Source organism: Porites lutea, chromosome 1 (assembly GCF_958299795.1).
Source record: "Porites lutea chromosome 1, jaPorLute2.1, whole genome shotgun sequence".
NCBI classification, from domain to species: Eukaryota; Metazoa; Cnidaria; class Anthozoa; order Scleractinia; family Poritidae; genus Porites; species Porites lutea.
This window is the reverse complement of record NC_133201.1, coordinates 9,262,138-9,278,705: the sequence shown is the minus strand read 5'-3', so window position 1 is coordinate 9,278,705 and position 16,568 is coordinate 9,262,138. Positions and strand designations below refer to the sequence as shown.

General features: G+C 36.9%; 2 protein-coding genes across 2 annotated transcripts; both read right to left on the bottom strand.

The window, feature by feature from the left end:
* Positions 1-709: 709 nt before the first annotated feature.
* LOC140944399 (gamma-aminobutyric acid receptor-associated protein) lies at positions 710-5,704 on the bottom strand. Its single transcript, XM_073393549.1, has 3 exons — positions 5,497-5,704; positions 2,832-2,910; positions 710-1,191 (listed from the first exon to the last, which is right to left on the bottom strand). Exons 1-3 carry the CDS (start codon positions 5,584-5,586, stop codon positions 1,004-1,006), a joined length of 357 nt encoding a protein of 118 aa, XP_073249650.1. The 5' UTR covers positions 5,587-5,704; the 3' UTR covers positions 710-1,003.
* A 3,560-nt stretch (positions 5,705-9,264) lies between these two features.
* LOC140944120 (galanin receptor type 1-like) lies at positions 9,265-10,360 on the bottom strand. The gene has a single exon (XM_073393279.1). The coding sequence runs from the start codon at positions 10,303-10,305 to the stop codon at positions 9,265-9,267; it is 1,041 nt and encodes a 346-aa protein (XP_073249380.1). The 5' UTR covers positions 10,306-10,360.
* Positions 10,361-16,568: the final 6,208 nt, after the last annotated feature.

Genomic DNA, 16,568 nt, shown 5'->3' with positions numbered 1-16,568 from the left:
TGTTTACCAGTAGGTTACGTTACATGTAAATTTATCTTTACTGATGCCAGCACTAATCACATCATTCCCCTGCCAAATTGAAGGTTACTGGGAACTGGGAATAACAAGACAGACACCAAATTAAACTTTACTAAGAATAAAAATTTCGATGGAGTATTACTTCAAAAATATTTAACACAGTGTACATTTTCAGTGTACACCCTTTGAAGGCATGCTAAGACATTTCATCTGAAATACGTCAAACTGTTAAGATCGAACTTCCTAGGAAATTAATATGTCCTTTAATATTTTAGAATTAAGACTTTTTGAGGTGGAATTGTTCCTGCCACAGCTATATTCCCTATGTGGCAGACACCTGTACAAGAATTATTTCGAAGAGGACAATAACTTGTACAGATTAAAGTGCATCCCTTTAAAAGTATGTTTTTCTGGTTATCACAGCTTAAATAAAAGTGAAATATTTTCCACTGTCAAGGCAGTAATAAAATTATTATTGTGACAGTCTTCAAAATTTTAATTTGTTAATTACTAATTAAATTTAATGACAATCAAGTTTTTTAGATTTGCCACAAGGATAACAGATAAAACTCTCTGGGTCAACTGTTTTCACAATACTGTTAATGCTGGTAAGAATGTTGCTGTTTCCCATACCAGCAACAAAATTCTGATCCCTGCACAAAGTTTTTTTTAAAGAAACAAAATCTACCAGTAGATTACACACATTTTAATAACAAGTTAATAACACATCAGAAAAAACTGCAAAAGGTTTGAACCTACTTTTGAAATAACACTTCACTTAAGAAATATACTTTATTAAGACTAACAGCCAAGTGTGCATTCACCTACTATTATAAAACCACAAAATGTAACAATATTCAACTTTGGCTATTTAATATCAATTACGGACTTATGACCTTCAAGCTGTTAATAAATTCTGACAGACAGCTTCATGGACCAACATTTCAAAGCCTATTTATAATAATTAATTTTTGGGGGGATTTTCTCACTGTGTGCCATACACACTCTCGTCACTATACGCTATGTAAAGAAAGAAGTCCTCTTCATGATGTTCCTGGTAGAGCTGACCCATCGTAGCGCTTGTGGGTGGGATCACATTGTTAACAAAGAAAAACAATGCATCCTCAGCCCTCAAGTGAATTCTCTTTCGGATGAGGAAGTAAAACTGTCCAACTGAAAAAAAAAAAAGAAGAAAATTAAATAATTCTTAATATCACTGTCCGTTGTTGTTGACATGTTGAGACATGTACATTGAATGCAAATGTATTTAGCACAAAACTCTGAACTGAGAACACTATATTTATGTCTCCTACTGGAGACGGGACTGCCTCTTGACATGGTCAACAAAACCATGTAAAGGTCTACCCTTTTGTAGGGCGAAGGCAGTACCTTCATTTCATTTCTCTCAGTTATTTTAGAACCCCAACGGTGTCATTAGTAACCAGCGACTTGCTATGTGAATACAGTAGTTTGATTAACTTTAAGGCTCTTTAAGACTCAGTGTCACACTTGGGAGAATTTTTACAGGTTCACAGAACCTTTTATACTTTGACTTACTTTACCTCTTTTAATACCAACCAGGACAGTTTTTATGTAAATTTATAGTTTTTTTTTTTGTAATTGCTACTGAAAAAAACATTTTATTGGAGTATCAAATAAATAAACGATTTATTTTCAGAACAGTGCAGGGCTCAAAATAGCGACCGATATGGTTGCCAATGCGACTAACATTTTCTCCATGGCGACTAAAAATTCTGGTTTAGTCGCCAATTTGGAGACCAGATTTCTCTATGACTTAGATTTAAATAAAAGGAGTAGTTGAAACTAACATTTTCATTTTATCTTGCTTCATTATTTTCATCAAAAAAATGTGCCAAATCGCATAAACAAAGTCAGTTTTCCCCCATCCTCGGAGACCCAGGGGCAGATAGTGGGGACGAGGGAAAGTCTAAACGAGCGGAAAAATGTGGCGCAAAGAAAAGTAAAGAACGGCGAGAAGAGCCCCTGGGGACAATGTGTTACCAGACCAGTTCCAAACAGTCGCCGCCGTTCTGGCTTCTGATTGGTGCCAGAAAACTTGTGTTTTTCTGGCACCAATCAGAAGCCAGAACGGCGACGACCGTTTGGAACTGGTCTGGTAAGACATTGTCCCCAGGGGCTCTTCTCGCCATTCTTTACTTTTCTTCGTTCCATATATATTTTTCCGCCCGTATAGACTTTCCCTCGCCCCCTTTATCTGCCCCTGGGTCTCCGAGGATGGTTTACCCCCAAATCTGATGGATCGTGTAGCTGCGTAATTTTACTACGCCTTTTTGTGGCAAGTGGTTTCACTTGAAAAGAGGAGATCTGGTAATGAATGGCTATCGGCCATGTTGATTCCTTTGTATGTGCAAATTCTCCAAGTAATCGTGTTTGGCTCCTGTTTGCTATAAAGTCGAAGATAGAGGATAGAAATTTTTATTTACTTATAAATTTGGGCTGGGCAAAATTATTTTGTGTTTCTAAGTTTGTTAAACAAATCTAGTTTTTCTTGTTTCCTTATTTATGTACTTGCTTATTTCAATGTGTCCCACGCGAACAGACCTGGGATAATCAAACGAATTTAAACACTTTCAACCAACCTCAAATATTCTTTTGGTTGTACAAACTGGCGACTAAAAATATGCATCTGGCAACTAGATTTCTCCAACTGGTTACCAAAAGGCAACCAAAGGAATCTTTTAATTTTGAGCCCTGGAACAGGGTCATTATTTGGTGAATCATTGATTGTAGCATTACAATGCCACTGTTCCATCCTTAAAATAATCACTAACCTGTCAGATCTGAGGGAACAAGGTATTTCTTCTTATCCAAATCACCGATCCTCGCTTTAGGAGCTTTTTCCACAATCACCTGCAATTTAAAATAAAGAAAAGATTAAAACAAATAATTATAAATACAATTTTAATGCTTTCTGCAACACTGTTAAAGGACATAGAAGGCTAGGATTTCCAAAAAAAATAATTTCACAATCTTACTGCATTTCAACTGTTCCAAAAATCACAAACTTTGGGTACTGCCTTAAGACTGATATTTGAAGGAATTTGCTCCAACAAGGTTTGTAGGAAACCCTGAGCAGCCCCATCTGTGAAACTCCAGCATAGAAGCTCTATGAAAAAGCTAAGATTTCTCTTTGACCAAGTCTGAGCAAAAGTGATTCACCAGACGGCACTAGTCACCATTTGTTAGAGCTCAGCCCTTCCTTGGTTTGAGTATAATTTAGCGCATTTTATTGTTAAGGTTTATAAAGCATTCAAAGCTTTAATATGAAGGCTTAAAAAGGATTATACATGTATTAAAGCCTTTAATGCAAAGGCTTACTGGTATAGAGACTTATATTGGCATTCTGCAACATGCTGTAACATGATAATAAATAGCCACATATGAGCTGGCAAAGCAGTACAGTGGGACTCAACAAAGAAACAAAGTTAACACTTTAAATGTCCCAAGCTGCTTGCTCTTCTTTTTACACTGCCAAGTACTTTGCTCTTTGTACAGTGCGACAGTCATTATTTGAAAAGACAAACCCTCATAAAAACTCAATTGTCACAATTCTAAAGCAGGCAAGTTAGGGCCTTGGGTGTGCAAGTGTGTAATTCGACCCTTCAAGTTTCCTTTAAGATGTTTTTTTTCTGTTTGGAAATTGTTTATATAATGGATATTGGTGCTTGAAGGGTATAAGGGTGAAATACATGTATATGCTTTAAGCACCCTTCCTTTAGGAAACCATTCTCTGACTGTTTCAGAACAGGATTAGCCAACTGATTGGTTAATTTTCAGAATGCCGTAAATTGTACACTGTACTTATGCACAAAGAAAATGCTTCAACTCTAAACCCGTGGAAAAATAAAAACGGAATTCAAATGAGACAACATGGAAATACTGCTTGAGCTGACTCAATATTATTTGAATGGTTGTGTATACTAGCTTAAATTTCAGAAAAGTTGTCCCCATAAATGCATTTCATAATTTATGCCAAATTTTTCGGCTAGAATATCAGTGGAATGCCTAAAACCCAGTCCAGTCCCCATTAAAAGCAGTCCATCACCAGAGGAGATTCTCTTTGATCAGTTGCTTTGGTCTGATAGTTCAGCTTTGAAAAATTGTAGCCTTCAGTTCCTCCTCATAAGGAATGATAAGTTATCGACAATTTTGTAAGAAGGAAAATGGAATGCTTCACTTTGGTTGCAAATTTTCTTGAGGCTGAACATGCCCCTTCATTTATTCTGTGCAAATATCCAGTGGATAAGTACCTGTATTACTGATTGCATTCACATGACAACCAGCTACTGTCTACCACAGTTGGAAGACTTTTGTGATATGTAAAAAATGATGTCAACTGTGCAGCATAATTGCCAGAAAACTGAACAGCTAGGTGAGAAGACCTGGGGATGAGGTTTTAAGTAATGAGCATAACATGGCTGAACATTTTAAGAAATAGGCAAACTGTTGGCTAAAAACATAGCAAAAACAGCAAGAAGACAACTTGACAGACGATGTCTGCTATTTGGAGGATATTTGCAGTTCTGAAAACCACTAAACTCCTGATAAACTGGTAACTGAAGATGAAGTTAACATTAATGGAGTTAAGCATGCTTTCATCTGTTTTTAAACTAGGAATGATTTTGAATGAATGATAAAACAATTATGAATTCACCTTTCGTATCATCTGAAGAATTATGGAGATCTTGGAGGGTGTTATCCGCTAAGGCTGATTAACAACCTGATCTTCAAAATTCTTAAGATGACACTCAGCCTCATCAAATAATTGTTAAGTATTCATATTTTGATCAAATGCCGCCTGGTCAGTCTGGCATATCTCTCAATGATTATTTTATTAATACTCATAGTTTGGGCGTCAACACGAATGGGTTAACTCCTCATAGTGTTCAAGTTAAAAATTATTAAATTTAAATAATTTTAGTTCGGTAATGCTGTGTATTGGTTGGTTTCAATTACACGAAAGTGAAATACTATTGCACTTTTTAGCTTCAACATAAGCTTAATCTTTTCTGGGAGGCTGTACAGCAAAGCGACTAGCTGCAAGATTGTTTTTTAAGCTTAGTAGGCAATTTTTCGGGGCATACCACAGACAGGTATTTATTCTTTAACTGTAATTATCAAACAAAAGGACAAGAGTCAGTAATGTATGTTTTAGCTCAACGATATAGAATTTACTTAGATCTGGAAATAAGTTGCACCCCTTGGTGACGTTGCAAAATAAAATCTGACGCCATACAATTTGCAAAATATTAGAGGCTTAGCGCCTGTTTTCCTACCAATCGATCAGTCATAAAAGGGAAAGAAATTCTTCCTAGCTAAGCATTTAAAGATCTCAGAGTCGGAAACTTTAGGAACATCCTTGTTGCTTAAAACAAATTCGATAAACTTGATGACAGGAAGTTACCACAAAATTCCAAGCTTGCTGAGCCGACTCACCGGAACTCTATCGGGGTACTTCTTGCGAATTTTCTCGCCTTCAGCTCGTCGTTTTTCGAAGGGATGCTCTTCCTTATATTCCCACTTCATTTATCTGCTTTGGAAAGGACTTAATACTCCTTTGGTTAATATCTGAAGCGAAGAACAACACCGTACCTACTCAAAACAGAAACAAAATGGCGCTAAATGTATGTTTTCGTGGTGGTCACGTGATTCTTTGTTCGTATGACGTAACAGTGTTTAGTTTATTTTTAGCAACTTTTAGAAACGGAAGTAAACAAAAAATCAGTGATTGCGATATTTTCGAGCTCTCCTTCCATTGCCTTAAATCTTATAAATCTTAAATTTATCTATTTTATAAAGCAAGAAAGCTTTATAATTTTCTGTACAGCTACAGCTGATCACCAAATTTTTTAGCTTCGGCGTGCATCTCACATGCAGCTTTTCTTTTCTTAAGATTCTTCCGCCCGGGATTTTCCCAAACTGGAATCCAAACGGTAAGATTTTCAACCTACTTCCTTTCAATGCTTGAAACTTGATGCCTAGGAGAAGGCGTAAGAAAATACAGGAGAGAGGGACCCATATCTTCCTGCACGAGAAGAACGCAAATCCAGAACCATACAACCGCGCTTGCTTGCTTGGCCAATTTTTGTTTATTTAGCGAATTCCTAGCTCGCTTAAATGTCCAAGCCTGCCATTGCTTGCTTGCTTAAAAAAGTTGCTAAGCTCAAGAGCACTAAAAAGTTACAAAAGTGATATTGATATTAAGCTAAGCGGAAACTAGCGTGGCTCTTACACGGACGTCAAAATGTGTATATAGTTTTCACTGGTATCCCAAATTTTCATTGCAAGAACCCGAGGTGTTTAATCTTTTGACTGTTCCCAGGCCCAGCAGGACCCCCAGTCTCATAACAGAGGAGTTCTGAGCATTTGTATTGATAAAAAATAAAAAATGTACACTGGCAGCCATTTAAGTGTATATACTTCATAAATAAATAACTTTGTGATGTTTTCTTTCTGTTTCCTGTCCTATCAATGCTATGCCGGTCGTTTTTTCTTGTTAAAACAAGCAGTCTGATCTGCTCCCCTGTCCCTCCCCGCCGAGGGTATTTTACTATGCGGCGTGGCTACTAAGCCAAGACCACATTGACCGAGGCGCCAAGTTCGAATTTGTTGTTATATTTCTTTCCTTTTTGATGCCGCGGCTTAATGTCTGGTACTAAACTGACGCTTTTTGGACAGGAGAATATTCTTTCTATGCTGAAGCGGAGATCTAGAGCTGATTGGAGTCGAACGAAGGTGATTTATGGAGGTTTCCTGAGGTTTCTCATCGGACAGTGTAGGACACGTGGGAGGACAGCCGAGTTTTCCTGTTAGTCTTATATTAAAAACCAGGACATCAAAAACTTGATGGGACAGGAAACGTTAAGAAACATAGCAAGGACATCTTTTTATGAGGTATGTACACTTAAATGGCTGCTCATGTGCCTTTTTACTGTTTTTATTAGCTCGCCATATTGGATAGACTACGAGTAGTCTACATATTGGAAATCGAGAAGACCCTTGGGACTAGGTATGTTAGTTTCTCTTGTAGAAATGCTTTATCCCTTTACCATGAAAGTGAAGTGTTCGAATTTCCTATCAGTATTTGCTGCTAATTTCTAGCATGGGTCTTAAGCCTTAATTTACTGCATGGATAACATAATTTTGGAAGCACATCCTGAAGGTCCCATGGAAGTCTCCTTCAAAACCGTTATTAAGGGTTGTCACGCAGCGCAAAGCTTCTCGATTGGTTTATCAACTAAAGGCCTAGGTGGTCTTTTCTTTAATGCAGAGGAACTATCGACTCACAAGAGAAAAGTCTGCACATTCCCTAACGAATACTCTTTTAATTCTTCTTTGAGTTACATTCTACATTTTGTCTACATTTGTCCCTGAGTAATAGTATTAATTGATTTTCACTATTTGTTTTCCCCTCCGTAAGAGTTACCTCGTGATATTGTTTTCTCTTTTTTGTGGCTTTTTTACGTGTTCACCTAATAAAAAAACACTCATTTGCGCATTCTAAGGAAAATCAAGTGTCCAGGCCCGTGGGATATTTTTAGATATTCCATAAGAAAGCATTGTCAATTGCCAAGCTATACCGTATGTCGTCAATATTGTAGGATGTCGGCAATGTTTTCCATGGTTAGTTAATGATAAAATATGTACAAAGAATAATGCATCAGTAATGTTATAAATACAGCCGATATATATTAGATACATAATGATAAAAATTTGGTTATACGCAGGCGTTTTTTTTTTCAGTTCTTATCACGTGACCTGCCTAGTGACCAAAATTGAGGGTACGAAAATTGAGTCTACTCATATCAATTATTATACGTTTGAACCTAATTAATCTCTGATATATTCGCACCCGCTCGAATATTGAGAAAAATTAATGAATTATTGGACGAGTGTTACATATATTTGTTGCGTATTGTCACATTGTGTTGTGTTCGTTCGTTCATTTACTGGCCTTCTGTTAATCAACTCTCTTGTTCAATTACTCACTCATTGTCTTATGTTTAATCTTTCGGTCAACTGGAACCAAATTTCTCGCGGGTCTGGGACAGTCCCACATTCCAAAAATTCTCGGAATAATTAATCACCTGCCGAGAATGACATAAAGTATCCGAGTTTATACGAGGGGTCTCCGACCTTTCATCGGTGTCAGATCTCGCGACGGCTAACCCCAAAATTCAAATTGAAAACACACATCGGTAAAGTATGTAATTTTGGTTCATTTATTGCGGGCGACAAGAGGAGCCCGCAATCCTAATCCCCAGGTTGTTATTACGCATGCGTCCTATGTATGTAGCCGGCATTCGATTGGACTTCTACTAAGAATGAATGGAATGTACAGAACGCAATTTGATGACGCGTGTTTGGACCTTTTATCACTCGTAATCTGATCACGCGTGTTCTGACTATCTGTCACGTAAAACTTACGCCAAGCACAGCGATGGAGCAAAAGCGTTTCGACCTTCGATCGTTGTCGCCCGCACTCCGTAACCTTTTGGTTGTTACTACTTTTAATCTAATCGGGTTTGGAAACCTTTTGTGGACATCCACGCCCATCTATTTACCGTCATAAATTCTGACACCGAGTCCCCAAAGTAAGGGTACCGACTACGGGTCTTTCATTCCGTCATCCCAATCCACATTTTCCCCTAAATCCCTTTATCCTAATCCCGATGGATTTTTTTGGTATCCCGGTTCTCGTGCATATTAGGGAGCTTAGGGCCCAACGACGACGGCGACGGCAACGAGAACGGCAAAAAAAAAATGAATAGGTTTTTTTGGCAAAACAACAACTCTGCACGTGCATCGCGCTGTGTTGTGCATTTCTTGGCCGTCGTTGCACGACTACAACGTGAAAATGCCTAAGTTCACGTTTTGTCGAGGACGGTAACACAGGACAACAACTTTCCTTTCCTTTTCCTGAACTTTGATACAGTCCTTTAGAATTCAACTCCAAAAAACGCTTTCCAACATTTGACGAATTAAACGAGATGGAATAAGCGCGATAAATTTTGAGGTAGTGCGACTTCCCTTTTTAAGTGACGTTTTCGCAGCCGTCGCTGTCGTTGTTGCTTTATAAGCCGCCCATTTTCGATTCCGAATCTGACCCCCATTTTGCTTCGAAATCTCAAACCCTGTCCTTCAGATAAGCCAAATCCCGCATCCCGAGAAATCTCTTAGGGACCCCTCTAAAGTATCAACTCCTCACGCTGTGCGCACAGAACTGTTATTACACACCTGACGTAATTCAATGGCATTTACAGACTTGTCGCGGCAAAACATTTGTTTGAAAACAAGCACGAAGCCCCGTCTGTAGTTAAAGCTTTGGAATGCGTAAATGAAAGGATTCATAGAGCAATTCAAGAGCGTGAGGAACTGTGCGCTGTACCGGAGATTTTTTACATTCGAAGAGTAAATGTTGCTAAAATTCATGATCAACAGAAAACTATACGGGATAAACGCAGTGAAGAACACCGCAGTCAATAATATGAGAACTTTCAACAGTCTGTGTTTTTCAGTTATTTCCTGTCGCGTATCGACTCTTTCGCTTGTATTACTGCAAATGGTTTTTTTGAAGTGCATGCCATAGATGACACGAAGGTAACAGGTTGCAATTATTATGAAGGGGATGATAAGGCAAATTGTAAACAGGCAGTAAACGTAGATCAAAATCTTGTTGTCCGAGTCGCCAAAGTCACAATAACCATAAGAATCAGCATCGGCCACGATAAATATCGGCGTCACTAATCCAACGGCTACAAGCCAGATTCCAAGTATGACGTAAGCAACATTGTCATTTCTGAGCCTGCGTGATGCTGTCATCGGTTTTACTAGAGCGTAGTACCTCTCGATCGCCAGAAGGGTGAAAGTGTATGACGACACTATAAGGGTTACTACAGGAACGTATCCATTGGAGACGAACTTACAAAGGAAGCTGCTGAATCTCGACAAGTGCATGGATGTGATCAGCTGGATTGCTATAAACAACAGCGTGGTGATATCTGCAGAGGCAACGTTGAGTAGGAGATAGTTGGTTGTGGTGTGCATGCTCCGAATAAGCTTCACTACTGCGATGACCAGAGAATTCCCAATGACTCCAACGATGATAAGAATCCAGCAAGTGATAAGTATAATAATAAGTCGCATGTCTGGATCGCTTTCTTGGCTTTGCTGCTCATCGGAGTTTGTAGTGGGGCTGTTTGTAGTGGAGCTGTTATTGACGCCAGACGTCGTGTTATTTTCCATTTTTTTTGCAGTGGACGTTGTTTTAAGTTCAACAGCGCTGAAAACAAGAAACAAAATGAACCGTTACAATAAAGACAAGGAGCATCAAGGAGGGTAACTCACGTTCAAATCCCCTAATATGCTCCTAAAAGATTGATCGCTCGCTGTTTGTTTTTAAATTCGCATCGTTCTAATAAATTAATGAAACACCAACTTTGTAATCTGATTTTGCTATAAGAATTGCATTGTTTCGCAATGGAAACGAAGTGCGACGAATTTTTGATCAAAAGCTCCGAACTGCCAAGTTAATATAGTCCGTTGAAAGAAATATCTGGGTCAAACTTCTACTCAAACCACTGAGTGTACTGCAAAATAAGACAACCGTTACCCTGTAATAATAATAATAATAATAATAATAATAATTTAAACATATTTATGCAGGATTGCTGCTTCAGTTTTAGGAAAAAAACTGCTATCAATGCAGGTCCTGTAAAATATTAAAAAAAATATAAAAATAAAAATAAAAAAGATTTAAAATATAGATAAAAATCAAATTACAATATTACAAAATAGTTACACTAAACGAAAGATCGAACAGTTATAAATTCTAAGAATTATTAAAAATTAATGACTGTACTGACTGTGCTTTTTTTCAAACGTACCTTATTTCAGAGTGACAAAGGGGAATAATACGAGGTAAAAGGCGCCCTGGTGAAATGCACATAGCGCCCACGAATAGAAAAAAATCACAAAAATTTTACAAGGCTGAGATTTTTCCGGGAAGGGAACAATGTCTTGATTGATAGAGGAACAATGACGTGTAAGATCTTAAAAGCATTATTAATGCTCAACCACGGAATCACTGAATCATGGCGTAGAGCTGTTTGTTTTATTGTTCGATTTACATTTTCTGATCGAAATGATGGCATTTTTGACAATCGGGCGCCTCCGGAAAAAAAAAGTTTCACTAATCCTGACTAAATCCTTCCTTCTTAAAAGAAGTTGGTGGATAGAGCTCAGCCGGCAGTGCATGTAATAATGGCCTAAAAGACTGCTTATGCATCATGATATCACCTGGCTGCTTGCCCTTTTCGCGAGATTGAATAATAATATCAAATAATAATAATAATAATAATAATAATAATAATAATAATGATGATGATGATAATAATAATAATAATAATAATAATAATAATAATAATAATAATAATGATAATAATAATAACGATGTTAGAGATTTTAGTGGCTCTTCGCCTACCAGATTCCTGCTCGAATTGGAATTTGAAAATGTTAGTTTATGAAGAGAGGGGGAAACCAGAGTACCCGGAGAAAAAACGTCTCGGAGCAAGGGAGAGAACCAACAACAAACTCAACCCACATATGGCTTTGACGCCGGGATTTCAGTCCGTGCCACACTGGTGGGAGGCGCAAGTGCTCTCACCGCTCCGCCATCCTTGCTCCCCAAATTAATAATAAATTAATAAATTTGCAGTACGAAAGTTAACAAAATGAAAAAGGCTCAGTGCCTAAGACGATTTGATTTTTTTTTTAAATTTTATTATTATTGTTTTTTATCCAAACAAGAAATTAAATGTTTTGATCAAGTCAGGAGTAGCAAATCCGTGGCACGCATTTAACTCAGCTGTAAATAGCCTACAAAACGAAACATAATCTGCCAGTTGAGACCGATCGTGGCTGGTCATAAGTAAACCAAAATGGAAATGCTCGAATTTCACGCCAAGACAGCTAAACTGAGTTAGTTCTGATTTTGATTTTTTTCAGATTTATCGAGGTCTAGTTAGATTTGAAAAGGAACGAAATGTCGCTTTTCCCCCTTTTTTTCCCATTATTAATAACTACCATACAGCATGCGATCTCATTCTAGATTCATTTTAAAAACCAAATTCATAACTAAACAAACTCAATCAGCTATCGACACCTTGTAGCGATCTTTTCTAGACAATTAATTATTTTATTTCCAGTATAATCTCATGACATTCGATCTCGTCAAAGACAAAAGTCGGTTTTTGTTATATTTTGAATCAAACTGGAAACTGTGAAGCTGAATCGACAATCCGCTGTAATGCTGACCTTAATGAACTTAGCCCTTTTTATTTCATTGAGGTCCGAGGTAGATGTTTTAAAGTGACTGCTCGAAAGGCAACTCATTTGATTGCTGTACCCTTTTCAAAGCTTAATTGCGTGTGCGTTTCAGTAGTTGCTTAATGAAGGAAATGAATTAATTAGTATTTACTTTTTTGTCTTTTCTTCGTTCATTTTCTGTAAAAAGTCATTTACATTAAACTTTACTCTCAAAAAGAAAACGACTTCTTCTTGACTGAAAAGTTGATCAGAAATTAATTTTGATAACAGACTCTGTTAAATTTTTATAGCACAGTATTGCTTCCTAGCTCTTAAATCATATGATTTTTATCGACAGGCCTAAAAAGTTTTATCGCTTCGCTCTTACAGCTTTCGACTAAATAAGAAGTCTGTAGGCCTCCTATAGTTATCCTGAGCGTACCCTCGATTAATAACTGAAGTAGATTTTGAAATGGCGATATTAAGTTGAAAACTGGCGTTGGGTGAAAAGTTTAGCCGGCAGAAGTTTCTTGCACTAGAAATAACACATCGCCTATTATTTTTATCTTCCACCCATATCCGCTGGATAACTGGAACAGGATTAACTATGACTGCCAGAGGGAAGGCATATCAGTGAAGTTCATCAAAATTACCTTGAAGAAATCTAACAGATTTTCGGGTAATTTTCTCTATCCGGCCAGTGAAACGCTTTTTCTCTCTTGCTGTAGTGTGTGGTATACCACAATATATTAAAGTTGTATAAACTTCCGTCTCTGTTTGACTATGCATTATAACCAATGATGAAATACAAATATTGGATCAGACATGCATTATGAACGTGAGGCTCCCTCGACTCAGTTTTCGATGTACACAGACTTTCTTCAATTTGAAACATAAGGTACGAACAGGAAAATCATAACAGAAAATACTGGGGATTTGCCCAATAAGGATCGTCTGGTACACAGTTAAAATAACCCTCTCGCTCCAAAATAATCTTAAAGAATTTTTGTTAAATCCTAAGCAAAAGAGAGCGCTAGGTAAAAGTTCTACCAAAGGGTTTTCATTATTTATTTATTTGAATGGTAACGCCACAGGATTTCAAAAACAAATTCAAAACTTAGAAAAGCACGGGATTTCGTCTACAGAATCAAAAGTTAGAACTAGATACTAAATAAATAATACCGTGTCAAAGTACTCCTAAAGAGATGTCACTTGAATGGTAACACCAAAAGATTTTCGACAGTAGATTCAAAATCATATCACGATATTCGGTATATGACTATGAAGAGGTTGAACTCAAAAGATACACGCGAGATAATCTTCAACATACAAGATACAAAAAGGTGCGGTAACTAAACAAACTTAAATTTTCATTTACTTCTCCTCCAATATTAGAGCCTTTTAGAATTCTAACTTCCTCTGCTGCCAACTATGCAATATGAATTTGACAAAAAGTATTATACCGGATTTATTTCAGTTTTTAAGATTGACACTTTTCTCCTTTCGGTTACTTAATAATTAACAGCTTATTTTTAACTGGCGAACATATAACTATTATAACTGTATTTCCGGGTTCTGTAAAAGTCTTGCTCTGTATTTCAGTTAAGGAACCTTTCCAACTTAGCTAAGGTTATTAACGAAGAGACAAAACCAAGCAGGGCTCTGACAATAATTTTTTAACACGCTTGCTTTGTCTACCGTCAACTATCCTCAGACGACATTGTTATGCATCTCTGGAGAATATCTTTCTCTTGTTTTTATTTAAATCTTAATGAAATATAAATTAATTCTGAAAAGAACAAGGATAAAAGATAAACCCTCAAACGTCATTGTTATGGATCTTTAACTATGGAGAATATAATTCTTCTGATTTCATTATTATCATAATTAAATTCAAATTAATTAAATGAACAAACTACGATAAAAGATAAACCCTCAAACAACATTGTAATGGATCCATATCTATGGAGAATATCTCTCTATATCTATAGAGAATTCTCCCTCCTGTTTTGATTATTATCACAATTAAATATAAATTAAAAGAGTAAAGATAAAAGATATACAGGGGCGGATCCAAGATTTTTTTAAGGAGGGGGTGCACTCGTCTCTTGCTCTACTTCAACACCAATAAACCACGTAGTTTTTTTTTGTTGCAGAATACCAGTTGAATTAGAAAACCGCAGGTTATCTCGGGGGGGGGGGGGAGGGGGGGTTCGCACCCCCTGCACTTTCCCCCTAGATCCGCCCCTGATATATCAGTGCAGTTTGTAGCTTTAACTTACAGTTATGCATATAGTATTTTCTAAGTCAAACCAAACATTTTGACTCAAGCTGATTATAAACAAATCTATAAATCAATAAACGTAAATTTCTTGAGATAAAAGTGCGTGGAAGAAATAGCTGACAATTTCTGACTCGGAAGGATTTAGTTTTGAAACATATGTTAATCAAGCGAAGTTTCGATTCTTTGGTTTCAAACTGACTGAGTTGTCACTTTTCTTGTCAGTTACGTCATGGCCATGGCATGATCGAAGGGATTTGTCATTTGCAAAGCCGTTTCCATTAAAAACTTTCGCGTGGGAGAAAAGATTCCTGTGTGAGTGCGCATGCCCAAGGCACTTGTACCGCAAAAAAGCTGCTGAAAAGAAGCTGCTGATAAAGAACCTGCTAGGCTAAAAAAAAAAAAAAAAAAAAAAAAATATATATATATATATTTAGACCCTCTTCTAATGCCGTGAATTTCGTTTGGACAATACAAGATATAAATAGTCAATTTTTAATAACCAGCGAAAATTCCGAATACCTCGAGCAGGGGCATTTGTTTGCTAAGTGTATGTCATTATTATGATGCCGAGGGGACCATGCCATTAATAGTCATTTATAGATGTAGGCTATTCGAGGACAGATATTGCAGAAATGATTAGAAATTTTATCGTCAGTACTTTACAATTAATTAATAGCTACATAGCTGGCTGTCATACAGTACTTAGTGCTTTATGACAACTTAGGATGCAAGATTTTTGGATTCGGATCAGTCTGCACAAAAAAAAGAGAAAATAATAATAAATAAATAAATAATAATAATAATAACAACAATAATGATAATAATACCAATAATAATAATAATAATAATAATAATAATAATAATAATAATAAAAGAAACGCGTAAAGCCGTACCAAAAGCAGCAAAACTATGAGCTGTTTTCCATTTTAATACAAGTATTTTAATGAGCTTTAAAGATTTATTTCTGTTAAAGTGTGTTGATTCCAAGACATTTGCGAAAAAAAGTAAGAACTTTGAGGCACACAGGCTCGCCTTAACCCATGCGCAGATATAGTAGGTCTACAAACTCGTCCTTCTCGGGTTTCTCGTTTAGAAAATGGTAAAAGTCCTGCAGGGCCCAGTTCCTGAAAGGCCGATTATCGCTAATCCAGGATTAAAATTTTGTTCCGTTTTTGTATAATTCCTAATAATGTGTAGAGTAACGTTTTGTGTCATCATTACTGCATTTCGAAGTGAAGGCTCAATAGCCGTGATTAATGTTTAAGCTCGAGTTGCATGCTCTTGGACAGGAAAACCTTGCGTAAAATTTGGCTTAATCCTGGGTTAAAGTTAACTATTTTTCGAGGAACCTGTCACTGGGTACACGGCTGCATATACTCGTGATAAGCTACCAACTGCTGCGCATGCTTGTGAACTAACATCCCACCAAATTGTAGTTGTAATCATTGTTATTATTATTTTTTCTAATCTGATGTTGATTCGTATTGTCTCCCGGAAATTAAGGCCTGTTTAAGACGTCGAGCGTCATGCCGAATCTAACGCTGCTACGTGACAATAACAAGAGCTTTTGCTCATTAGTAGTAGAGAAAGGATCGAACACATTTGCTCAATGTTTCCTCTACAGGACATTTCGCCCGCTGGTCTAATATGACATTTATTTTACGAGATATTTACCCGCTCTAGGTAAAACAAAAGGGAAATAACGCTGTACAAAAACATATTTAATTAAATTCTCCAGAGAATCTATAGTTTCTTAGTTTGGCTTTTCTTGATTTCCATAAAAGCATTTCTCAAATTAAATTGAGATTTCTAGGGTGCCTTATCTAAAGACAGCCTACAAAACATGTTAATTTGGGAACTTATGCCTTTAATGTTAGTTATTGCAATGAAATTTTACCTCATCCAGATTCTTTTCTGG